Source organism: Hemitrygon akajei, chromosome 1 (assembly GCF_048418815.1).
Source record: "Hemitrygon akajei chromosome 1, sHemAka1.3, whole genome shotgun sequence".
NCBI classification, from domain to species: Eukaryota; Metazoa; Chordata; class Chondrichthyes; order Myliobatiformes; family Dasyatidae; genus Hemitrygon; species Hemitrygon akajei.
The window spans coordinates 94,365,505-94,392,317 of NC_133124.1; the positions used below are offsets into that span (position 1 = coordinate 94,365,505).

General features: G+C 37.0%; 1 protein-coding gene across 11 annotated transcripts in view; it reads left to right on the forward strand.

Annotated features, from left to right (window-relative positions):
- adgrb1a (adhesion G protein-coupled receptor B1a) overlaps positions 1 to 26,813 on the forward strand; it is a 575,895-nt gene that overhangs the window by 515,759 nt on the left and 33,323 nt on the right. For 8 of the 11 annotated variants that reach the window (XM_073048159.1, XM_073048135.1, XM_073048145.1 and 5 more), the window contains 3 exons: positions 2,182 to 2,280; positions 18,296 to 18,467; positions 24,545 to 24,640. In XM_073048159.1, the coding sequence (XP_072904260.1) occupies positions 2,182 to 2,280; positions 18,296 to 18,467; positions 24,545 to 24,640 (367 nt within the window). The remainder of the gene's footprint in view (positions 1 to 2,181; positions 2,281 to 18,295; positions 18,468 to 24,544; positions 24,641 to 26,813) is intronic. The other 3 variants (XM_073048205.1, XM_073048169.1, XM_073048220.1) reach the window with 1 other exon arrangement.

Here is a 26,813-nt window from a genome sequence, read left to right on the forward strand (position 1 = left end):
TTTGTGCATTAGCTCTAAACCATGGTATTTCTCAGCTGGTTTCGAGAAAATTAGAAAACTCTATTTGGAAAGGTTTTTATTTTGCTTTATGTTATGATTTCCTTTTAAAAAAAATTAAACTGACTTTCGGTTCTAGGTCAATGATTGTAGATTTTTATAGCACATGCTTCAATTGATTTATTAAAACCCCTACTCTTCATGTTTTTTTAAATGAAAGTTTCATTAATTTAGGAAATTGGGTAAGTGAAAGACATCTTTATGGACACTGTCATCTATTAGATTACAAATGTATTCTTTTAATTCCTGCTCAACAAATCTCCAGACCACAATGGTGAAATTAGCCCAGTAGGGAACTGTGTATGCATATATTAAAAGCTATATTATATAACAGTATAGTGCACTCATTTCACACATTGAGTCCCCGTCAGCTCCCACTCTCCCTCCATTCTCCTGTATCTTTCAAAGATTTAACCAATTTATTTTAGGATATTAATATTCTGTTTTCAGACATGGCATTCCAATTCCAAACAGCTATCCACACTTTGCTTCTGATTATTTTGCCAATCCATTTAACAGTGTGCCAGCTGATTACACAGTTTTTGACCATGGAAATGGTTTCCTTACATTATTTTATACTGTTATAAAATTCTATCCTAACTTTCACTGCTGTAAATTGAATAAACCTGATTTTTGTATAAACTAACTTCTCACTCTCAGGAATCTTATTTCCTGCATTTTCAAAAACTTTGACATCCTTTCTAAAGAGTGGTGCCCAGAATTGTACAACAGTGTATGCTGGAGTTGAATAAGTACTCTGTACAAGTTCAACAAATCCTTATCAATCTTTGAGCTCTTTCTCTATTAATAAAGTTTTAAATCCCATATTTTCTTTGTAGTTTGCGTTGATAATCTGCAACTTTTATGAGATTTGTGTACAACTCCACAGCTCTCTCTGTTCTGCTAATTATATTCAAAATAGCAGCTTTTATCATGTTTTCTGTTGCCTGATTCTTTCTGTTAAAGTATGTCACATGTCTTATTGTGTTGAAATTCAATTGTCATGTTGCTGATGCTCTCTCAGTATATTACTACCTTCCTCAATGTTTACTCCACTTCCAAATATTGTGTTACTTGAAACTTTTTAAATAAGTGTTATGCATCCACAGTGTGGCCTTTAACTGAGATATTAGGCTGAGATCCTGTCAACTGTCTTGAGTGAATGTAAAAGATTCAATAGCACTTCATCATAATTTAGAGTTATCCCATTGTCTTGGCCAATACTTATTCCTCAACGAACATTTTAAAACAGATGCCCTAATCATTAAAACCTTAATATTTGTAGAAGCTTGCTCTCTGCATCCTTGTTGCCATATATCAAGTGACAACTATAAACAGTTTTGACACATACTACATTGGTTATGATGTACTTTTATGAGGTCCCTTTCACAAGTTCATGTTGATTTTTCTTTGTTGGTCTATGGTTATCCAGATGCCTATCAAATGTTACCTAAATCATGGAGAACTGCATGATTCTTAACATAAGAACAAGAACATGAAATGCAGCGACATATTGGGCATTATTCAGACCAACAAATTATGGCAAAAATAGGAAGATCATAATAGTATTTTTTATAATTTGTAAGAAGTTTGAAATCTTCCATTGTAACAATGTAGTATTAAGTATCATAGTTTAAAACCTAAATATATGCACATTAGTGTACATCACATGTTACTGAGGGAAAATAACATGATTTATAAGCATAATTGGAATTAAGGCATGACAGATAAAAAGGATGTTGTCTTACAAAAATTTTAAAAGTCAAATTTCAAAGGAACATTCATATAATTACATGGGAATATACTTATGACAAAAGTGCTAAGTAAAAATTTGGAGGGAAAATATCTCCATTATATCTGAAATATCTAAAATTTAAGTTTTTGAATGCTTTAACTTTGGAACTTCATTGCCTTCCAATGAAGCTTTGCTTCCATCAAGGAAATATGGAATGTTGCTTGTCATTTTAAGTAGATTTTTGGACTTGTCTGTATGTGTAAATATGTTCTAAGTTACTGACAAAATGAAGAATCTTATGAAGTTTTATTTTCTGGATGCGTATTATTTGTCTCTGATTTTTGTGTTAAAGTTCAATTTTTGTTTCAGTCTTTTAATTTTAATTCCAGTCAGATGACAGTTCCCCTTTACGGTATGGCGCTCAAATGTTCCAAGTGTGGAGTTATATCTTCAGCTGAAGTATCGGCTACAGTCACCAGTAATGCCATGTTAGTTCTTGTAATTTCAATACTTGATTTTAATTCTGTCTTCTGAAGGACATACCAATAGTTAATTATTGGTTTACTGAGCACATTGCATGCATGGGTTGTTAATTTTTTGAAAGTTTAAAAAAAGTCATCTTGTGCAGAAAATGAAATTGTGTGATACTTTAACAGTAGTATGACCTCAGATTTGCTGACATCACTCATTATCACTTAATGAAAGCTTTGAGCTGCCATACATATCATCAATCCAGTTGGCTATTTGTCCCCTTCCACTATGGAGGTGGTCACTAATTTCCAAACTGAGTTTAAACCTAACTACCATGCAGTGATGAAACTTCTCTTACATTTGAACATGAAGTAAATGTAGTCATTACAGTTTTTTTAAGAGGCAATAATTCTTCATTCTAATCCAAGCATTGCAGTTCTATCAACTTGTATTAATCCAAATGGCTTCATTGCCTTGTATATTTTCATATTACAATGTATTACGCTATTATTGTGCCAGTTAATCATCATCTTCCACCCAGGTTATTTATACCCCTACAGCTAAAACCGCTGGATTTGGTTAGGGTGTTAATTTGCCTCAGGCTACTAATTGGAAAACAAAAGGCATTTCCACCACTGAAGGCTTAAATTGGGTAATCACAGTTTTCATTTATGTTGTTCCTGTAACTTAGGAAGATGTCAAGATGCTAAATGAGTGTATTCAGACAAACATTGGACAGCAACCTGACGAATATTAAGGAAAACCTTAAAGTGGAAATAGAGGCAAAGAGAAAAAAAAACTTAAAGGGAATTTCAACAATTAGTGCCTGGACAGTGATACATAAATGGAAGTGGGCAATGTAAAGGACTAGAATCAGGGCCAGGATCAGGTTTATCATCTCTGAAATATGTTACAAAATTTGTTATTTTGCAGTATAGTGAAATATTTCAAAAATTACTATAAGTTACAATAAGAAATATATAAAAAATAAATAGTGCATAAAAAGACCAAAATAGTGAGGTAGTGGTTATGGGTTCATAAGTCACTAGCTTATTTCTTTGTGATTGCATCAATATGTTGTGCCCAGGACAGGTTCTCTGACGTGTGTGTGTGTGTGTATACACACACAGACATACACACTGTGAATATGGTATACTGTAAAATATAAATACAAAGAATAGACATCTACAGTGTAGAGAATTTTAAATTGTACCAATCAAGCTGAAAAATATAATTGCTGTGTAGGTGTTCTTACTCTTGTGGGATAACGTCTCTCCTGAAAAGAGGGATCCTCTGCTTGGCAGGTGAGATGTTTGGCTGTGAAACAATCTCACGTTCTGCGGCCTTCTCCGTGATAGTTGTGGGAGTTGACTCTGAGACTGCAGGAAATGGTGCTGACAGCTCTGGCAACCTTTCTTTTCTGACAATTAACTCTGTTTTCTTTAACTGATCAATATGTCATTTCCAGATGATATCAGACACAATCTCCACAATGCAAGAGAGTGGTCCAGTTCTGACTTTAATCTTTCCAAGTACTTACTTTTGACCACCTCTGTGGTTCCTCACCAGGACTGCTTGTCCAAGAGTGAAACATTGAACCTTTTTTTTTTGAGGAGTCTCCAGTTTATCTCAGCCATTTGTCCTGCACACTCCATCTGAGATAGGGTGTGACAGGATCCAACTGTGAATGAAGGGACAGCCCACGAGTAGCATGGCTGGTGATATGTTGGTTGTGGGGTGTGCTGCATTGCAAAAGGGAAGGAGAAAATTGGGGAGCTTCTGATTCAGTGTGTGTATGTATGTTTTTGACATTGCTTGCAGTCATTCTTTAGACTCTGGGCAAACCTTTCGACCAAGACATTTGTAGCTGGGTGGTATGGTCATTCATCTTCAGAAATGATTGAAACTGTTCCACAACAAACTGTAACCCATTGCCACTGACTACGTGTTCTCAAACACCAGTCTTTGATAAGAGGCTTCTCAACATGTCAACAGTGTGTAAGGCTGCAGTGAACGCTACTGGAAACACTTCTGGGCATTTCGTAGATACTACCACCAAAAAATTTGTGCCTATGAATAGTCTGGCAAAACCAACCTGAAACCTCTGCGAGGGCAATGCAGGTGATTCCCAGGGATGAAGAGGCGCAGTTCTTGACATCTTCTGGACATGTTGGCATCCTGGCCAGTTCATGGCAAGTTGCTCGATCTGCTGATCTACCTCAGGCCTCCATATAATGCTTAGAGCTAACACTTTCATTTTGAGCACACCTAGATGACCCTCATGTAGCTCCTCAAATATTTTAGCTCTGCTGGAGGTACAACTCTGAATGGCCACATAAGGCAACCATCGTCAAGGGCAGGTTCATTCCCGTGCTGGAAACTGTGGAAACATGTGAAAATGTGGAAACTGTCATATCTGCCACACATTAAAAACATTTTGGGTGGCGATGAAGACCTGAGACAGTGTGGGGTCTTTTCTGGTTTCTCTTTGGTTCATCTCTGCTGTAATAGACTTTCGATTTGCATAAGTGAAGGGAGAATATGTCAAGAGGAGTATTCTCTTTGTAAATTTTTCAGGTATTTCCTTTCCAAGAGTAAATTGGAGAATCCATCTGCATTTCCATGATTAGTTGCCCTCTTGAATGCGATCGTATAATTGTGGCCTCAAGGTAACAGAGCCCATCTCTGCATTCCTTATGTGGCTGTTGGTGTTGCACTCTTCTGTGGATTGAAAAAGGACACTGGTGGTAGGTGATCAGTCATGAGGGGAACCCTCTCCCATACAAATACTGCTTGAAACATTTTACACCTCAAACCAGACTTGAAGCCTCTCTGTCAATCTGTGCATAGTTTTTCTCTGCAGTGGTAAGGGAAAGTGATGCAAAGCCTTCACTTCCATCACTCCTAACATGTGACATGATTGCACTCTTAGCATAAGGCGAGGCATCACAAGCAAGCTTCACTGGATGATGTGGATCATCGTATATGTGTACAGTGTCTGATGTCAACATTTCCTTTACCTTTTTAAAAGCCATCTCTCACTGTCCATTGCCATTCCTTCCCCATCTTTAGTAGTGAGTTCAAGGGGCGGAAACAGTAGCGAGGTTTGGCAGGAACCTATTATAGTAATTGACAAATCTTAAAAATGACCACAACTGTGACATGTCCTTTGGTCTTGGGGCATCCACCACTGCTTGAATTTTCTCAGTGCACTTGTGTAATACTTGCGCATTGATGGTGTGATCACAATAAGTGATACTTGGTTTAAAGAATTCACACTTGTTGCGCCATGCTCTGAGCCCATAATCATCAAATCTTCTTTATGCTGTCTTGAGATTTTGGTAATGTTCCTTGTCATTCTTACCGGTAAGAATGATATCATGCAGATACCACTGAGTGCTGGGGCTACAGCTTTCTGCCAAAGTGCAAGTGCAGATACTACTCCAAAATAAGCTTTTTAAAACAATAAAGCCCTTTGTGAGTGTTTGTCATGAGAAACACTTAGGACTCTTCCGACTCTATGTGTAGGTAGGCCTCAGCTAAGTCCACTTTGCTGAAGTGTTATCTTCCAGATAGGATGGCAAAGATATCCTCTATCCTGGGCAGAGGGGATTAATCTACTTTCACTACTGGGTTGATGGTGACCTTAAAATCATCACAGATGCTGTCAGATCCATCCTTGTCTTCTGGGACCACTGGCATTGCCCATGGTCTCCGCTTAATCTTCGAAAGAACTCCTTCAGCCTCTGTGATTTGGCTCACTGGCTACTTTACCGTAGATGATATAAGGAACCAGACGGGCTTTGCAAAACTTGGGTGTGGCATTTTTATTTACACTATTTTACCCTTGATATGTATGAGTTTTCCAATGCCATCTTGAATAGCGCTGTGACATCACCCAGTACTTTTCAGTTGACTCTGTTGCAGGGGATGTGGCATGCAAATAGTGGGTGGATCTCCAAGCCAGCTGTAGTTGTCTCAGCCACGTATGCCCGCACAATGCTGGCCCTCTTGTTTTTACCACATACAAGTGCAGTGTGGCTTGTTGGTTGTTGTATTTCACTGCTACAAATATCATTCTCAGAGTAATCCTTTTTCTGGGTAATTTATTAGTTGAATGTCTGCAGGCTTCAGTTCAGTATCTTTGAAATGCCATTCAAACTCACTTTGTGGAATAACTGGAACAGCCAAGCCAGTGTCCAATCCATTTTAATTAACTTGCCATTCACTTCTGATGTAACCATATTCCTTGCCAGTTATTAGTTTTCATACTGTAGATCTCAAGTTTACTTCATTCTGTATCACTCTCATCACTATCAAATTTTTCATCAACAGCAAGCAAATTAATGCTTTTTTTGAAACTCCTGCTTGACATTTATCTTTTTCTTTTCCCTATGCAGTTCATTTACTTTTGTCGCCTGACATGCTCATTGTTTTCACCTTTAAATCTGCATATGTTTGGTGTATGTGAGCCCCTGCCACAATGATAACACTATTTGTTAGACAGTTAGTTTTCTGTTTGGACATTGCAATTTTGTTCACGTTGACTGCAACTCGATTGCATCTCTGTCTGCTGTTTCCGTTGATACAGCTGTTTGATCTGCTCTTTTAAATGTAAGTTGTGCTTCCGTTAGGAGCTATTTTTGAATGCTTTCTTGTAACATTCCACAACAAAATAATCTCTCAGTGCACTATTAAGACCATCACTGAACTGCCAGTGTTCTGATAATGTCTTCTATTCAGCTGAAATAGATCCCCCTTCCTTTTGATTCCGCTTATAAAACCTAAAGCATTCTGCAATCAACATTAGTTTTGGTTCTAAATGTTCCTGCATTACTTTCACAATATTAACAAAGCTCATTTCAGATGGTTTGGTTGGGACACTCAAACTTCTAAGCAATCTGTGTGCTTTCCAACCTATCACACTCAGCAAAACTCGTACTCGCTTCTCATTGGCTATTCTATTTGCTTCAAAATACTACTCAAATCATTCAGAATACATAATCCATTTATCTCTTGTGCAATCAAACGAGTCTATCTTTCTGAAGTAGCCAGACATTTCTACTTGTGTTTATTCATTATTATTATTGCCCAAGCTCACTTTTTATGAACCTGTGAATTCTGTCTATTTCTTTTTTAAAACTCGAATGTCTTCTCCTCTTGTGAAGGAAGCATGCATGGTTCTTTGAAACTTGAATGTTATCGCTGCACTTTTTTTTTAACACTGATGTCTTAGTTGGCTTCAACAGGTGTGTAGTCATTCACATACTTTGTACATACAACCATAATTAATTATATAAACAACTAAGAATGCTTAATCCACTAATGTTATTACAATATTACTCAAATAGTACTGAAATATTAAATACACAATATTGCTGACCTTTTACACCATGAGACCAAAAGATATAGGAGCAGAATTAGGCCATTTGGTCCATTGTGTCTGCTCCACCATTTTCCTCTCAGCTGCAATCTCCTGCTTTCTCCCTGTGTCCTAGCATGCCCTGACCAATCAAGAATTAATCATCCTCTGCCTTAAATATACATAAAATCTTGGCCTCCATAGCTGCCTGTGGCAAAGATTTCCACAGATTTGCCACTCTCTGGCTAAAGAAATTCTTCCTCATCTCCATTCTAGAAGGACGCCCCTCTAATTTGAGGATACGTCCTCTGGTCTTAGACTCTCCCACCATAGGAACAATCCTCTCCACATCCACTCTATCAAGGTCTTTCAACATTCAATAGGTTTTGATGAGATAACCTCTCATTCTTCTGAATTCTAGTGAATACAGGCTCAGAGCCATCAACACTCTTCATATGACAAACCATTCTATCTTGGAATCATTTTTGTAAACCTGCTTTGAACCCTCTCCAGTCAGCACATCCTTTCTCAGACAAGGGGCCCAAACCTGCTCACAATACTCCAAGTGAGGCCTCGCCAGTGCCTTATAAAATTTTGATTTCTTCCAACAACAATCTAACCTTTCTCTCCTACATAGCCCTCCATTTTCCTTTCATCCATTTGCCTAGAAAACAGTCTCCTAAGTGTCACTAATGTATCTGCTTCTACTCCCACCCTTGGCAGTGTGTTCCATGCACTTGCCACTCACTATACTAAGAAAAAGACCTACATCTGACATCTCTGCCTATATTTTCCTTCATTCACCTTAAAAGTTTGCCCTCCTGTATTAGCCATCACAACATTGGGAAAAAGACAATGGCTGTCAATCTATCTATGCCTTTTATCATGTTATGTAATTCTCTCAAGTCTCTCCTCATCATCCTTTGATCCAAAAGAAAAGCCCCAGCTTTCTCAACCATTACTAATAAGAAATATTTCCTAATCCAGGTAGCATCCTGGTAAATCTCCTTTGCACTCTCCCTAAAACTTCCACATCTTCTTATAAGGAGGTAATCAGGAACTAATACAGTACTTCAACTGTATTCTAACCGGAGCTGCAACATTTCCTTGTGGCTCTTAAACCATATCCCCCTGATAAATGAAGACCAGCATACCATACACCTTCTTATCCACTTGTGCAGCAACTATGAATGTGGACCCCAAAATCCCTCTTTTCCTCCACACTGCTAAGAATCCTGCAATTAACTTTGAACTCAGCCATCAAATTTGATCTTCTAAAGTGTTTCACTTCACCCTTTTCTGGATTGAACTCTATCTGTCACTTCTTAGTCCAGTTCAGCATCCTGTCTTGCTCTGCTAAGACCCTTCTTAAGTTTCCTGGCTACCTTATAACTCTCAAAATCCCCGTCTGATCGTTGCCTTCCAATCCTTAAATATGCTTCCTCTTTCCCTTTGACTAAATGTCCATCTTTCATCTTGTCCGTGGTTCCTTACCTTTCATGCCTCATGGGTCAAATATGTCCAGAACCCTTGCATTGCTCCCTAAACAACCTTCAGACCATCACTATATATTTCCCTGAGAATATCTATTCCCAATTTATGCTCCCAAGTTCATGCTCCTAGCATCATATTTAGCCCTCCCAGAACTAAGTACTGACTCACACAGTCTGGTCCTATCATTGTCCAGAACTATGCTAAAGGTCAGGGAGTTGTGGTCACTGTCTTAAATTCATTGCTTTCTAAGAGATCTACCATCTGACCAGGTTGATTGCCGAAGTGCTAGATTCAGGATAGCCTCTTCCCCCCTCCCACACAGTATCAGAAATGGTATACTTATTAATGAAGGGAACAGCCACTGTGGTACACCTCACAGTCTGCGTATTTACTTTCCTTCTCCTGACAGTCATCCAGCTACCTGTCACAGCTCCTTAGGTGCGACTGCCTCCCTATTTATCAACTCCCCTTTCTTTTGAATGATACGTATGTAGGTCATCCAGCTGTAGTTCTCTACACAGTCTGCAAGGAACTGCGGTCTGATGCACTTCTCAAAGGTTAATCATCAGGGAGGTTACCCCGACTTTCCACATATGCAATAGGAGCACACCGCTGCTCTGGATTCCAGTCTCACTGCTCTCTGTGTGATAGTGAAGGAAGAAAGAGAAACTTATCCAAAGAATTTCAAGGTCAGGAATACATCAGTTGGTCCTCAGTTGCGCTCTGCTATTTGTAAGATCAGGGCTGATCGATGGTGAAGTCAACTACATACTCACTCTTAATTGCTGCCGATAAATTATATCCCTTGTTAATCAGGAACCTATCTACATCTGTTTTTACATTATTTTCAGACTCTCACCTACCTTTGAGAAGGACAATTCACAACACAATATATTTTTGTCTCATTTAATTCTTAAATGGGCTTTATTTTTAAATAATGACCTTTAGTTCTAAGTTCTATGTTCTCCCATGAGAGGAAGCATATTTATTACCCCTGTCTTATCTCGATCCCTCTGCATCTGATATACTTCAATCAAGATACCTCTCATTCTTCTAACCACCAGTAGGTACAAGCATAGCCTAGACAACTATAATAACCAGGTAAAGGTCTGGTAAATAATTTTCTTAATTGTTTTCAACTCATTAACATCCTTCCTTTAAAAAGGAGCCCAAAGCTGCAACAATGCTCATCATCACTGAAAATATATTCCCTGATTTGTATTCAATTCCCCTTACAATCAAGAAATCATTTTGTTGGCTCTACTTGCTTTACCTGTTTTGCTTTGTGAAGATTTGTCTGCATCTCAAAGTTCTGCATCATTTATATAACATATTTAATTTTTACTTCCAAAATGCATAAGGTCACATTTTCTTTCAGTGCACTCCATCTAGCCACATTTACCCATTCAGTTGACCTACTTAACACCATCTCTGTTGTCTTCATCAATGTAATTTAAATCAATCATATAAAGATGAGCCCTTCAGCGTCGATAACTGTGACACATCACTCATTGTCAAGCGGAAAAAGGCTATTTATGCCTATTCTTTGTTTCCTGTTATTCAGTTTATCATTTATTCCTCCAAAGTAGATATGCTGACCTACTGCATGTATGATGTTCCAATGTGGATGGTATCTCCTCACCCTGCCCACAGTTTATGTTGTATACCAGGTGAAGCAGTAATGAATTTAACTCCAGATTTTTATTTGGGGAAGAGTTTTGACAAATGATAAGCATTTGGAAGCATAATAATCCATTGTTATAATTGAAAAATCCATATATGCACAATTACTACGCAGAGGAAGTACAGTGGCTGAGAAATTCCTGTCAACTCCATTATGCCCATAGTCGTCACTGACCTGAGAAAAAATTCTTAATCTTAGTGATTCTTCAGGTGAGAATCTGGCTCCAGCCGTCTTTGCATGCAGCCTCATTAACAGCTGTATTATGAACGGCATCCCTCATGTGATACTGAAGTTGGGAAATAATCAAAAGTAGATTTAACCACCAAATGACTTAAAATGTGACACTTGGGTAGTTGTGCCTGCAGCCTTTTTATGTCTGATATTATATAAAAATAATGAAAAAATTCCAAAAAAAGATAGAAATGGCTTAAAACACTTGATCATCCAGTTTGTTAAGATTTTTGTGTCTGGTGAAAGTTCTGGAATGCCCTTGTGGAAATTCAAGACCACTTTTCACTGTTTTCTATTGAAATTTGTCCTTTAAACAAATACAAGTAGAAATGTAATTATTTGCATTACAGGAAATTCAATCATTTTCTTCACTTGGCTCATTTAAACATTTCATAAGTTGGGTTTCCTGACATATCTCATATATTGTTCAGCTTAACTAGGCAGTGTCATTTTTGGAGTTATCTGACAGCTGAGGTAGTTCCTTGAATAGGTCCTGTCAGAGTTGTCCTTCCCTGTGGATAGAAGGTTTTGTTTATAGCAGCTCATTAACATTGAAGCTATGTGACCCCTGAGCACATTTTTGAAGCTGAGTAGTTGGAAGGCAAAAAAATATAAGCAGGAGTCTCAGTAATAAGATGCGTAATTTATTTTTCTTTCAATATCATAGACTTTAGTGGCGAAGTAAAGTGGGAGCATCTTCATTTGTTTTCTGCCATTAACGTTTCTGAATTTGCAAGTGATTCTATCATATATTTTTGCTACAGATAAAGTTAATCCATCACACAGAAAAGTAATATGGTCTTGATATTCTTTTGAGTTACATGCAGCAGAATTCCAAGGAAGAGAATTTTTTTTTGTCATATGGATGTTTATCATTAGGATTCTCTCACTTAAGACAACTGTAATGCTCACCTATTGCCAATAGCATTAATAAAGTCTGTTGAGGGTGTTATGTCCATGGCTGAAATATTGTATCTTCAATTCAAGTTTCTTCATGAGACATGCCTGAATTAGGGAGTATTCCCCTTGGAGTGCACTGTGACTGGAAGAATGAACAAATGGCACAGATTACTCTGATAGAGAGAGGGAGGAGAGGGGCTGTTAAGATGAAATCCACCGTGATTCTTTAGGGACCTTTAATACTGCCTTATAAACAGCTGCTCTACAGAAAAGACTCACTCGTTGAAATGGCTACTTGTTACAAGCTTTATTCGATCCTCTTTAGCTTTATCTTTGGATGGCAAAGTCACTGTGGCTGAGAGTGTGTCAGTGTACTTCCGCTATAGTTTTACAGTGTGCATTTTATGTTGAGTTGAAACATATGGCTGCACTTGGATTACGAGATTTAGCCTGGCGCAGCAAGCCACTGCCTATATTTTTGCTAGTTTTTGTGCTTCGCTAGCCATCTCAAAGATGTGCACAAGAAAGAACTGTGCTCCTCCAACATCATCTTGGTTGGCATGACACAGTTCACTCTGCAGGCTAAGTTCAGTATCCCTATAGCAACAGTCATGACAATATCAGTTTGTGTAGTTCCTTGTGCTTTTTTTTTTGCAGCTTGAGCAACCTGAGAACATACTGGTGTGGTATTACCAGGATGCAAACCCTTAGAGTATTGCCATCCCCAGTTTTGATGTGAACTTTCAAGAGAAATTCTGGGCTTGCACCACATTAGCATGGTGTTGGTTGAATCCTTCAGTGGCAGCTTAGTTGAGGCCAGCCAACACTTGTATATCTTAGGTTCCTTTCATTCAGGCTTCCATTGTACCAAACCCAGCAGCTGCATTGAATTTTGGAATTGGAACTGGCTTGTTATTGTCATATGTACTGAAATACAGTAAAAAGTTTGCCTTGCATACTGTTCATACAGATCAAATCATTACACAGTCCATTGAGGGAGAACAAGGTATAGTAGGAGCAGAATGCAGAATCAAGTGCAACAGCTGCAGAGGAAGTGCAGTGCAGGTAAACAATAAGGTGCAAGATCAATGTGCTCTGCAGTATGTAGCCTCACCCAGTGGTAAATTCCTACCAACATTGTCCTCTTCCTCCTGCAAGCCAGGTGTACCCAATGACTCACATTGTATCAAAACGATCCTCTTAAGTCAGGGGTTCCCAAACTGTGGACCAATACCATTAAGCAAGGGGGTCTGTGGACCCCAGCTTGGGAACCCCTGTTAGTTTCTGTAGCTAAAGATGTGTCATCTGTATGAACTGTTTAAATAGAGTTCTTGACATGATCTGCATGTCTTCAGCTTCACCCTTCTACTACCATCTATCCAGGTAATAAATTATGGCTCTCTAAAGTGTGAAGGAGGACAGTGTGAGGTTGTTTTAAATGGATGATGGAAGGAGAGTTGCATGCCCATGTTGTTTTCTGCTTATAAAACAGATTACTGTGGGATGAGAGGTGTAGAGGGTGTGAAAAAGATGGAAATGAGGATACCAGCTTGTCATCTGGTTACCATCATCTTCCAGTAACAAGCTATACACTGCCTGCTCCAGTGATGGTCATTACTGTATGTTCCTCTCACCTAGCATTGCTGCCTCCAGTTATGTACCATTTTAAGCAGCAAAAGAGCGAAACCTGTCAGGGAGTGTTGAGCAAGGGTAACATGACAGGCAAAGCTGCATATTTGATAATATATGCAAGCTGTAAAATATGGTTCTGAGACTAACAGCTGTGTTGAGACAGCAGATGTTATGGAGAACACAGAGGCTAGTGATATATATTAATTCATGGTGATTATTAGTGAGCATTTTGTCAGGGTGTGATGCATTGAGATGGTGTTGGTTCGGAAGACGGGTTCAATTTTCAAGTGATATATCCAATGAGTCCTCAGGCTTGGGCCCTTCACACCTGTTTCCTCCCACTGTTTTCTGTTGAAGTCTTTTCATGTCCTGTCCCAGCAAATTAATCTTTAATGTTTTCCACCTTCTGGCTAATGCTGTAAACCTGTGAAGTTATAATGCCATTCGTCAGGGTACTCCCAGCTCAGTTACGAGCGCCAGGTCATCTGCCTGTACCTACTGCAGCCACACTGCATTTCTCTACTCAGTCCTTTAAGATGTGATATGGTGCTAGTCATCCTTGAAAATGCGCCATTGTTGTGGTGAAAAAATTGAACAGAATGGTGATCTCTGGCTGCACATTAATGTCTTTAAGAGTAGGAAGCAAAACAATTTATTGTTTGACCACAAAGGTGTCTCATTTCATCACACCATCATTTTGAATGTACAACCAAAGAATGTTCATTACTCATTACAAACAGCTCTTGCAAATCACAGTTGGCTAAATTCAAATATGATAGTGAGAACATCATGAATAAACATTTGATTTCAGTGTACAGCAAATGTTGGATTCAGCTAGAGTACAAAAAAAAATCAGATGGACTTGGGTAAAATTTCTTTGAAAGTGAATGCAACAACCAGCATAATTTAACAATCATTAAGGCCCTGTTAGATAGACTCCAGTATTCTTTTCCAAGCTTGTGCATTGCCAAGTCTAAGCATTTCCAGTTTATTCATTCAGAAGTGCTATATAACATTTCATTACTAGTATCATATTGAGTTTTTTTTTAAACAAAGAGTAATGATACTTAAAGTGCATATGTACTGATAATGTTCTACCTATGACTTCATTTTACTAGGGTTTAGTCTCAGGATGGATTTTCCTGAGGTTTTTCTTCACTTGGTGTTTAAACTTCTCCATCTAGATGAGGCTTTTGGCCCAGAGGTAAATGAATGTGAGAGCAAAAATTGCAAGATGAAATGCAAAGGAACCCAGTCAATGAATAAGTCCTAATACAGTGAAGTCTTCTCTGAAGAATAGCCAGGAACCACCTCTCCCAGGCTCGGCAATGAGTCTCAATTAGCAGCCAAGAGAAAAGGACAAGTGTCCTTGTGGCATGGATGTCTCAACCTGCTGTTAAAATGAAATGGAATGCTTTTGATCCTGCGTACTTTGACGAGCTTTAAGAATAAAAATCCTGGACACGTGAAGTTTGACAGGCATCTTGCCAATCCTGGCTATTTGATTTTTACATCCCTTCAGCAATCTTCAGAAATGTGCAATTGGGGCTGGGCAAAAAATTGCACACAGTCACAGATGTCCAAATTGGTCTTTAAATTGTGAGGAGGAGAATCTATCTCAGGGATTGTGAAATTTTCTGTAGCTTGCAAATTCTGAAAATAGCATATCACCTTCCACTTTCCTGTAATATTCATAATGTTGCTGAATTAATTGTCTGTTACACTTGCCAACAACAGATCAGTTTAGTAATTAACTGCACAAGTACCCTTTTATCTATGTAATCGTTATTAATGATTACCAATTAACCTTTCTTATATAGGTAGTTAACATTTAAATGTATGAGCAATTTGTTTTCAGGTCTTTTATTGGAAATTTTAAATAGATACATATTTTCCTTGATGCTATTTTTCTTTTTTAAGTCTTTTCTTGCTTCCTTCTTCTGTACCTGACATTTAAAAGACTCAGTGTATTTCGATTCATTTCTTAGCCTGTTTCTCACCCTCCTGAATTCTTGTTCATTCAGACCTTTGATACTTGATGCCCTGAGCTATTTTAAGTTTGCATTTTCAAGAAAGTTGTTAGTTAATAATTACAAAATGAGAAGGTGTAAGGACTAGCCTGAACAGAAGCACACATGCTGTGAGAGGCTTCCCATGACCCAAATCATAACCATTCTGTTGTTTGAGATTATTAACCATCTTAATATGTTGAATGCATGCATTTTCTTTCTCCTGTTTTTAACCATATTTGTTGATGGCATTGAAGGACAAAAATGCATTTTAGAAATATTGCGAATATGCGGAAAAGATTAATGACTTTCTTGTGTTTTACCTGATAGTTTTTAAATAATTGGTGATTGCTTGTTACAAGGTGATTTTTCTTGCAGGGAAAAAATATTTATGGTACAATCCTTAATTAGTTATTATTTGTATTCTTCCAGAAGAAAGAAAAATCTGCATTTGCAGGGTTTCCATAAGACATAGGAGCAGAATTAGGCCATTTGACCCATCAAGTCTGTTCTGCCACTTGGATTTATTTTCTCACTTGACCCCATTCTCCTGCCTTTCCCCACAACCTTTGACACCATTAGTGTTCAAGAAACACCCTTACTAATCAAAATGAAATCGATACCTTTTACCCACATTTTTCAAAGTGTGTTGTAGGCTGTAGAGAACCATTTGCAGTGCATTCACTCTTACAGGGAGAAGTAAAAAAGGAAATGTGCAGAAACTATCATGAACAGGATGTCACAAATTGATGATTTGTATAGTAATTTTGACAGAGAGTTAAACATAACCACCTTCACTTGATACCTTTTTTCATATCCATGTAAAGAAGGTAACAAGACCCTGAATTAACACATCATCTAAGAGCAGACACCTCCAACATTGCATTGCAATTCTAAACCAACATATTGGTCGGCTTTATTTGCTAAAGGTTTGAACTTGCAACCATCTGTCTCAACATTTTGATAGTTTCCCTGAGATAGCAAGAAACTTAAAAAATGTTCAGGTGAAGTGATGAACGTAAGAGAATTCTGCAGATGCTGGAAATCTTGAGCAACAAGACAAAATGCTGAAGGAACTCAGCAAGACAGGAAGTATCTATGCAGGGGAATAAACAGTCGACGTTTCAGGACCTGACGAAGGGTCTTTCCCTGATCTGTTCATTATTTATTCTCCATTATGGATGCTGCCTGAATTGCTAAGTAACTCAAGCATTCTGAGTGTGTTGCAGGTAAACCCATGGAACCCTCACCTCAATGATAAAAGATTGCAGATTGAAGTCTCACTCTGGAAATTTATTCAGGCTTTCAGCTTAGTACCATATTTACAGAGTGCAGCATTTCCTGGTGCTGTCTTTCATATGTGATATTAAACTGAAAAAAAAATCTCCATTTATTCGGAAATAAAATACAGAACAGAAGAAATAAATATAAGGGCCTGCATGTTGCAGCGACCTTATGTAAATCAGGTTAACTTTATTATCACATTTCTCTTTATCAAGGTTTGCTTTATGTATTTTGGCTGCATGTTTTCAATGCCATACTGGAATAATATTTCCATGGCCGTAAGTGGCCATCTGCAAGTTATAAAAGACTGTACATCATATAAATGAAAATCATTTTGATATTGTGTTCCATATCCCAGAATGGTTGATCACACAGCTGTTTCCCACAACTCTGCCTCTCCCCATGCGTCGTGTCAGTGGGAACTATGTGTATCAAATGTTAAGTTTACATTTTAGGCAGACATTTTAAGTACTCAAACTAAAAAAGACTTGCCTTGATGGCAGCCCAACTAACTTCAGGCTAGCTGGGTTCATAAAATCTCTCCACCAGATTCAACAAAGTTGAGCACTACAAATCTGCTACTTTGTTGCCAATCATCTAAATTCTTATTAATTTTATATTTGGATGTGCCAATCAAAACATGTGATTCCTTAAATCAAAAGTTGCAGTTTTATTTATTTGCATTTGAATTGTACATGTTTAAACCACTTAAAGCCTGTTTTTTTGTTCTTTTATTTTGAACTTGCAGTTAAGATAGCAGAATTCAACTTTTCTGCAGTGAAACAGAATGAGAATCATACTTTTTAGGATTAAGGAAGGTGTAAAGAAAATAATCAGTTACTATTTTTTCAGGAGGTATAATAAGATTGCAGCTGAGCTTGTTGCATTTGCAGGATGTAGATTTGATAGATCACATCTTCTCCCACGTCCTTTCATTATATGCATCTCACTGCTGGTAATGACAGATTGTTATTTTCTTCTCAATGTTTTCAACTGTATTGTATGCAAAATAATTACACAGTTTTATGAAACTCTAGGTGGCATTGGACCAATTAGTTTAATGAAGCAATTAAAAGGCATTTGAAATGTGTAATATTGCAAGTGAGGAATGGCCATTCTCATAGAGCAAGTTATTGTGTAAATTAAGTATCTCGACCAAGCTGAACTGTTTATTGTTAATGTCAATGGAATAAATGTAAACCTTTCACCAAACAACCAAGATTGGCTTTTTCATTCTGTTTACACATTGAAATTTGCATGATCGTTGGTAATAGTTCACAACATTGGGGATTTTTATTTGAATTGTAATAATTTTTCTTAGCATTCCCCTTTATTTGAATTTCACTATAAACCATACCCTTTGTGAATAAAGGTGATCTAATACTTAGAGCTTAGTTCACATTTTCTACCTGACATTTTGCTTTCTCTCTTAACAGGGCATCTTTGTGGAGCTCTTGTGTTGTTCTCCCACTCTTAGCTCTGACCTGGATGTCTGCTGTCTTAGCTATCACAGATCGAAGATCAGCTCTATTTCAAATCCTCTTTGCTGTCTTTGACTCTTTGGAAGGCTTTGTCATTGTAATGGTCCACTGCATTTTGAGAAGAGAGGTATGTCACATGGAAATACATGTGAAATTAAGGGGTCGGGGATAATGGATTGGAGGATTGAAGTTTACATGAGGGAAATGTTGCAGAGATCTGTTTACATATATGTATTTGGAAAGCAAATAGAAATGGGGAAAAACGATTAATGTCAAAACTGTGTTCAGTTTGCATGTATTTCCTTTTTAATTCTAGTTGTGATATCTATTATGTGCTTCAGAAATATAGAAACAGATAAGAAATCCTGCTAGTGTTTATCATGGCAATCTTGGATTTTGATGTTATGATTCTCATAATTAGGAGGTTTATAACATTTAAACTGAATAATTTGAGGGAAGTTGGTTACTTGATTCCAAACAAAAAGCTACTCGACACAGAAAAGGTTATTTCGTTCCAGTGTGTGGGGTACTGATAATATTGTTCTTGTGGGAATACTCGGTTGAATAACTTTAAGTCATGCTTGTTCAAATCTGCCACGTGGCTTTGATAGTCTGTATTATTCTAAAGCACTTTCTAGAAATTCCCATTGATGAGAGCTTAAACATACTATATAGTAGCATCAGTAGTTTGTACTCTTCCTCCAAATTCTTTCCATTGAGCATGTAGAATATAGATGTAGCTATACCATGATTATGAAGTTTGTTTGGTGCTACCATCTAAGAGTGAATTTCTAGGGACTTTTTAAATTTATCAGCTCCACTTCTTGATAAGTACTGATACTGAAGCTGAGCAACAATATTTGAAGCTAGAAAGTAGGAAATTAATCATAATGCTCTTGAGTTCTGTTAAATTTAAAGTGTTAAAAATAAACTACAGGTGACAACAAATGGAGATGAGAAAATGGTGGTGAATGGGAAAGTTCTGGAGAAGTGAAATGTTTGAAATATTTGTATTTTTTAAATCTTTTTTTAATTTCACTTACATTAATTTAATATTACTGTAATAATGTGATATTACAATAGCTTAGTTAATGCCTGTGGAAGGACAGCATTTTTATAATATTTCTATATATAGCTGAGTTTGTGTGTGTGTGTGATTACATGGTTACATTTATCTATGTGTGTGTCTGTGTGTGTCTGAATTGAGTATGTTTCAAAAAAGCATATTAATTCAGGGTGTTGGCAGTCTGTTAATTCATACCTCCTTTGAGTGCATCAGAATAATATATATAAATTTGGGCCAAAATCACAAGAGAATCACTAATATATGCAATCAGTATTTGAGGAGCAACTTGGTTTACTTTTTTAGTAGTAAGAATTTAGACCTGCCAACCACATGCATTAATTGGAACGATGAGCGTAGACACATTTAAGGAGAACTAATTAAGTACCTGAGAAGTTAAAGTAAAGAGGGATATACTAATAATCTGGAATGAAGTAGGAGAGTTGTGTGGAACATAAATTTTATAAATTTTATCTGTGGGCTAAATGGCATGTACGTATTCTATGTACAACATATTGGTATCATGCACCAATAAATGTGATGTGACAGCTATAAATTTAGTGTAAGTGCTCTTGTAACTGGGAAGGTGAGCTGGTGTCAATGTACATTTGTGAAAGTTAGAAAACCAACTGTTTTATTGTGAGACTTGTTAAGTGATTGCACTTCCTTCCTTATTAGTGTTTCTTAGTACAAACTAGATCTCATACTGAACATAATAGCTGGTAGTATGATGGTATAAATAATGTTTGGGTCTAATAGTGGACAAACTATTGATATTTCTGACTAAAGATGATTTCAGTTTTGTATTTATAGGTATGTTGCGAAAATTAAGCTGTAGTATTTCCAATACAAAATCCTTTACAGGGGGAAAATATGTTGCATAAATTATGTTCCTTATTTGTTTGAAATTAAAAGCAGGGAATTAAAATAAATTATTTTAAAGGGTTTGATTACATGTTGATCTAGTGTTATTTGAATAACAACTTGAATGCCAGTGAATCCAATTGCCGGTAGCAAAACTGAAGTAAGGAAAAATGGTGTTCATGTAAGGAAGGGAATTTATAAAGTTTTGAAGTAGAAATATTTTCTTGAACCTTTTGGATACTAAGAGTCCTATGTGGATTTTGATGCATGTTTCTTTCCGTCACGTAGCATTTATAGATTGATGCTCTGTACATTTCTTATTCTGGATATTACATAATAGTAAGAACAATACGAATTTGCTTATTTCTATGAATAAACAGATTACTTGAAAACTAATAGTAACTATTGTTTTATTTTGAACACAGTTGATATCTTTGATATGTACTGTAGAAAGTTAGTACATTGTGTATTCTCCTGAAGGAAAGGCATGTGATGCGCTCAAGTTGTTTTGTACTTAAGACTGGGAAGACTGTACCCAGTAGGTTCAGTTCCCCTTATAAATTCTTTACCCTTCGTACAGTGTGTTTTCAACCTACTTATCCCATTCAGCCACAGCCACCATTCTCCAAATCTGTAATTTTGTCCAAAATTGTACTCTGAATCTTTGTCCCTGTGGCCTTGTGTATAAACTGCATAAAGAGGAAAAGCTTACAGACTGATGTGAACTTACAGACTCACATCATTTGAGGTGATGGATGCATCTTACAATGATGAAATATAACTTTATGCTGGACATTTGAACTTAGAGGAGAAGAACAGAGTGATGAGGAATAGAAGAGAAAGTGTGGACTCTTATTCATTGGCAAATCTGAAGTTTTTTCTTTAGTTCAAACATCATATTTTGGAATGCACTCTTCTCAAATCTTACATGGCTCAACCTCCATTTCTTTCTTAAAATCTACCTTAAATCTACGTCCAGCTTCAACTAGCCTTTTCAAGTGCCTTCCTCTTTGATTTGGTATCTGTTGGGAAGTAGCATACATCAATCTTCCTTTGTTAGCATTGTGTAGTCTGTAAAGTCGATTACACAGAACAATATTTTAGTGGAGTAGCATTTACGTGAAGGGGTTGAGATGCTCTCAAGCACTACTTTGGGATAAATTGGTGCCATTTTTTCACATTGATTGAAATATTTCTGACAACTCACATGAATTTGAATTGAAATAAGCAAACCAGACATTTTGAAGCCATTCTGTTTCAGTTCTAAATGATGAGTTATATGCTTTTCTCACCAATTTTGAACTCTGTCTGTCAAAATGTTGGCATAATGGAAATAATGTGTGCATTTTGTAAGTGACTCATAGCAGCACTATACAGTGAAATCAATTTTTGAAGTTTGATTTCACGATGTTTAAATCCAAGTTTATCAAATAATCAGTCTATATCTTTTGAAATTAATAAATTCCCTTGATAATTACATTGAGTTAGCTTAAATTATGTGGAACTATTGGCCTCAGAACCATGGAGAAATAAAAAAACAATGTCAGCTTTGCTTCCTTTTCCTGATTTGATCCATTAATTCCTGCTGATCTTTATGCATGTGAAAGTTGTTCTTGCTATCTTCCCTATGGATGAATAATCTGTCTATTGACAGCCAATGCTTAAAGTTTAGTCTGTTGACAGAGAATGGCACTTCTATACATCAGCCAAGTTGTCCAAGTGAAGCAAAAAGCACGGCAGGAAATCACACCATGTAGTATTTAAGGACCACTTATTTTCACAGCCTTTGACATGTTAAATGTTAACTCTTCAGTTCCTTGTTTGATGCGTTGAGCATTTTGATTTTTTAAGAATTTCTAACACTTTTCCCAATTTTTATTTTAGTGTTACTTTTACAAAATATGTGACAGTTACATAGTTATTTAAAGATTGTATATCAACCTCTGCCTTTCCTTCTGCCTAAGTTGGGTTTGGGAGAGGAGAGTGCTGGTGTGGGAGAGAATTGATGAAATTCCATACAATTTTTGTCAACATTTTTGTTTCCATCTTTGCAAAAATGTTCAATGAACTTACATATACTATTTAACAAGCAACTATTCTCAAAAGCTGTCTGTGCACGAACCAATATCTTCACAGTTTGGCTCAGATTCAACACGTTTGCCCCTAAATCAGAACAAAGTGGTTCGAAGAAAGCATTCATTTCTTTCAAAATACACTCTTGCTTGGATCATGCTTGATGGGAATGTTGCTCTTTCAGTGGAGCTGTGACCCATTTTGCTTCAGTAAAATACTGACCTATTTTCTTTCTCAGTAGATACAGGAGGCTGTGGGCAATAGACTGTCTAAGGAGATAATTAAGACATAATGTGGAAATATTTAAGGTGGAATTAGATCAACGTGTAAGGATGCAGTTCTTTGAGGGGCATTCATGATTTAATATTTGAAAATGTAGTTTGTATTTTCTGGGCAATCTTCTGTCCTCAACTAACATCTCTTTCACTAACTGGGACTTTGCTCTGGTTAGCAATTCCGGAAACATTGATGATAGTCCCAGGATTCAGCCATATTGGAATGATTTGAGGAGAAATTGTCTCAGTTTGCAACATGTTCACCTCTGAATCTGAAGGATGTGTTTTGAGAATAAAATAAATGTCTTTATTTAGAAGGGGACTGTGGATGCTGAGCCACTAAATACATGCAAGGCAGACAGTTAGATTCTTGGAGACTAAGGTAATCAAGGGAGATGGAGATTGGCAGAAGATGAGTTTTGACAGCCTATATAGCCTTCTCCTGTTCCTGTCTTGTCATACTGTTACCATGCACAGTCTGTTGTGTTTACCTGCTCATGACATTCGCCAAATAACCATGTGCGTGACACAGTGAGACATATTGAGAGATGGAATTGTGTAAATATTCTTCCTTTTAGCGACCCTCACAGAGACGTGCACTCCTTTAAACTCACCTTCCCTTGATAGGAAGAATTAGTGAAACCTGTGTTCATTGCCATAAACAGGCATTATTTAAGTGCATTCATTTGATGGTTTTCATTGCTTCCCATTTAAGATGAATGTCAAGTTATCTCTACTCGTTATTTCAAATAAGATTTCAGGAACATATCAGAAGATGGAAGGAGAGAAGGACTCCCGCTGAGTAGCACTATTGTATGCATTTCTGAAATTCAATTTTATGGAAGTCAATTGAATGGAACTTGAGAAAAACGTCACTTGTAATGTCATTAATACCGTCAACAATGGACCGATTTCTAATGGTGTGCTGCCTTACACTTTGAAGTTTTCAGCTTTCATCTCAGTGAATTTAGAAGTGTCGAGTTTGGTGTCTAGAGAAGTTATGTTGTATTCTGCCACTTTCACTTCTATCCTGAATTCAACTGCAGTTGAGTGAAGATGTAGGAAAGGTTCTGGATTGCTAAATTGAAAGCATTGCAATGATAAGTTCACGTCAGAACTGTATCAATTTGAGTAGGCCATTTAGCTCAGGAAAAACGATTTCACTATTCAGTTAGAAAATGGGTTAGCTGTTGCTCAATTGTGTCTACCTTCCTTTCGTGTAAAGCCCTTCATTCCTTGACTAACAGCAGTCTTTCCATCTCAGCCTTGAAAATTTCAGTTCAAACAATATCCATAACATCTTGGAGAGTGAATTCCAGATTTTATTCTTCATATGCAAGGTCACAAAATTCAACTTGTCTTTCTTGGAGGCTTCCTTATCATGTTGCAGTTCCTTTACAATGGGACTTGGGCTGTTATATTAAAACCTGATTTCAGTTACATGATCTATTTCTAACACTCACAGCAAGGTGACACTTTTCTTCCTACTCCTAGTTCAGATGGCAAAGTGACTGAATCACACTGAACTAAAATCTGAATATCGAAAATAATTCACATTGCTGGTCACAATAACTCCTTCAGGTAGTATTCTATAGTGCTTGTTATTTAAATAAAAAGATAGTCATAGAAATTAGCAGAAAGGAGGCTATTTTGTTAGATAGCCAGCATGAATTGGGACTCCTGGAATCCTTCAATAAAAATATTCAGGCAGCATTGAAGAAGTAGGTATTGTCAGTGAGACTTGAAACCTTGAAATTATTGAAGTATTTCAGTCAAGCTATGTTGAGGAACAACTTTTCTCCTTTCTTCACCAGGAATCTTTGCTAAGAAAGTAATGAATAAACTTTAAAGTTTTCCTATTTGATTCTATTTTTCTTTCTTCTTTTATTAATATTTAATGTAACCAGAAGTTTTCATTTCCCTTCACAGGTTCAAGATGCAGTGAAATGTAGAGTTGTAGATCGTCAAGAAGAAGGAAATGGAGACTCTGGGGGTTCATTTCAGAATGGACATGCACAATTAATGGTATGGATTTCTTTGCTTAAAATAACATACTTTGATTACCTGCCTCCTTTGAGTAATTGATGGTTAGACATATAACACACGCTGGCTGGTTTGGTGAGGAATTTTGATACTCTTTATTGTTTTAGAAGATGATCTGACTAATGTTGGGTGGAAAGGGTAGGTGATTTGGTAAATGCAATAGACTGATGCATCCTGGAGGTTCTGTTTGTTCCTGTTTGTGTATATTCACATGCAGAATTTAACATTATACAGTAGTAATTTGCAAAAGGGATCTATTGCTGAAACTGTTTCTTTGAGCAAAATATGAAAAGATTGGCAGAAGTGTATTATGAATATATTGGTACAATGCTTCTCTGTGGGGAATCTATATGTCATTATAGTACTGTGCAGAGTTAACAGTGCAGAATGAAGCAAAGGCTTTCAAAATAACTAAGGATCAAACAAAATGATGAACTTGTATATTATGTGCAAAGTAACAATTACTGTGGTTTGCATCTCCAGCTGATTGTAGCACACCTAGGCCGAGTATTCATTGTAACACACAAAATGCTGGAGGAACTTGGCAGTCAGGTAGTATCTCTGGAGGGAAATAGACAATTGATGTTTCGGGTTGAGACCTTTCATCTGGATTTATGCTATGAATCGATTGGGATGGAGACCAAAAATAATTTTCTCTAAAGTACAGTGCAAACAAGCTAAAACATCACAAGGCACAATAGAACAACAAAATGGAACAGAAATTTGTGCCAGTTTTGTCAATTTTGCAATTGATCTTGCTTCAATTGTTGCTTGAAGTTTGGATTTTTCTCCCAAGATGCTAGGTAGGATGGAACTCAACTTGGGGAAACAGAAGAGCAGAGGAAGTGTCAACCTGACAGTATCCTCTTGCACCAAACAATCCATTACTCTGCTTTAAACTTAGTGTGGTGTCAACCTTATTGGAAGTTTAAAATAAGTGATGTTAAGAATAAGAAGCAAATCCACACATTTGATTATTGGTTTCTGTCAGCTGCAATATATCTTCAGTAATCATGTCAGATAAATGCAATAGCATTGGCATCCACTTTGCACCAGTTTGCAATGCTGTAATACATTATACGAAGAGTTTATCTAACTGGGTTAATCGGGTAAGTAAGTTCTGTGACATTGGAATTTACTGATATTTCATTGAGAATTTGGCTGGCATTGCAATTACTCTTTTAATGCCCTGTAAAATGTTAATGGTTGGCTTTGGATGCTGTCCAGGAAATTGCTACAACATAGAAGATTTGAGGTTGTATACAAAATCAATCATTCCTTGTTTATGTGAGAGAAAGTTTATGGAAAAATATTTCATTAAGTGACATTGTATAAATCAAGAAGATGGGGTGCAATGCTCTGAGTATTCCTGTGCTGCAGAGTTAGACACGATTCATTAAAACAAAACATGGCATTGTAAGCTGAAGGAATGGACTCCAAGGTGCCAGTGTTACAAGTGAAAATTTGCAAATTGAATGTCTATAGATTGATGAACAGCTGTATCAGATGATTTCTTCCCTAAAGGATTCCCCAAGTTTGCATGTGCACAACATAAGATGGATATTAGATAGCTTACATTCAATACCTTTCTCACATTCATACCAAATAGTATCCTTAATTACAATATTCTTCATGAAGAAAAGATTACACTGATGTAGTGAATTTGCCTTCCCTTCATAATTTGTTAATTTTCTCATGAAATATGGATGTCACTGGTAATGTCAGAACTTCTTGCCCACCAATTCAAAGGACAAATAATCAACCACATAACTATGGCTCCAGAGCCACAGAAACACAATTTATAATATACTATTGTTGATGCTGCTTTTGTTCTAAATTCTATTAAATAAATTGAAATTCAGATTCCATTGTGATTTGGTCTTGTATCTCTGGATGACAGTTCCAGATAGCTGGGATGCTAATCCAGTGATTTGATCGTCACTCTCTCATACTTCACCCATGCGATGAGTGAATCACGAGCACTTTGTACATTCTCCTTGTGACCCTGTGGTTTTCCTCTGGGTACTGTGGTTTCTACCCACATTTCTAAGTTGTATGAGATGTTGTATGAGTTGTATGTTGATTAACTGGTCGAATGGGTGTAATTGAGTAGCGTAGGCTTGCTGGGCTGGAAGGACCTGTTACCCTGCTGTAT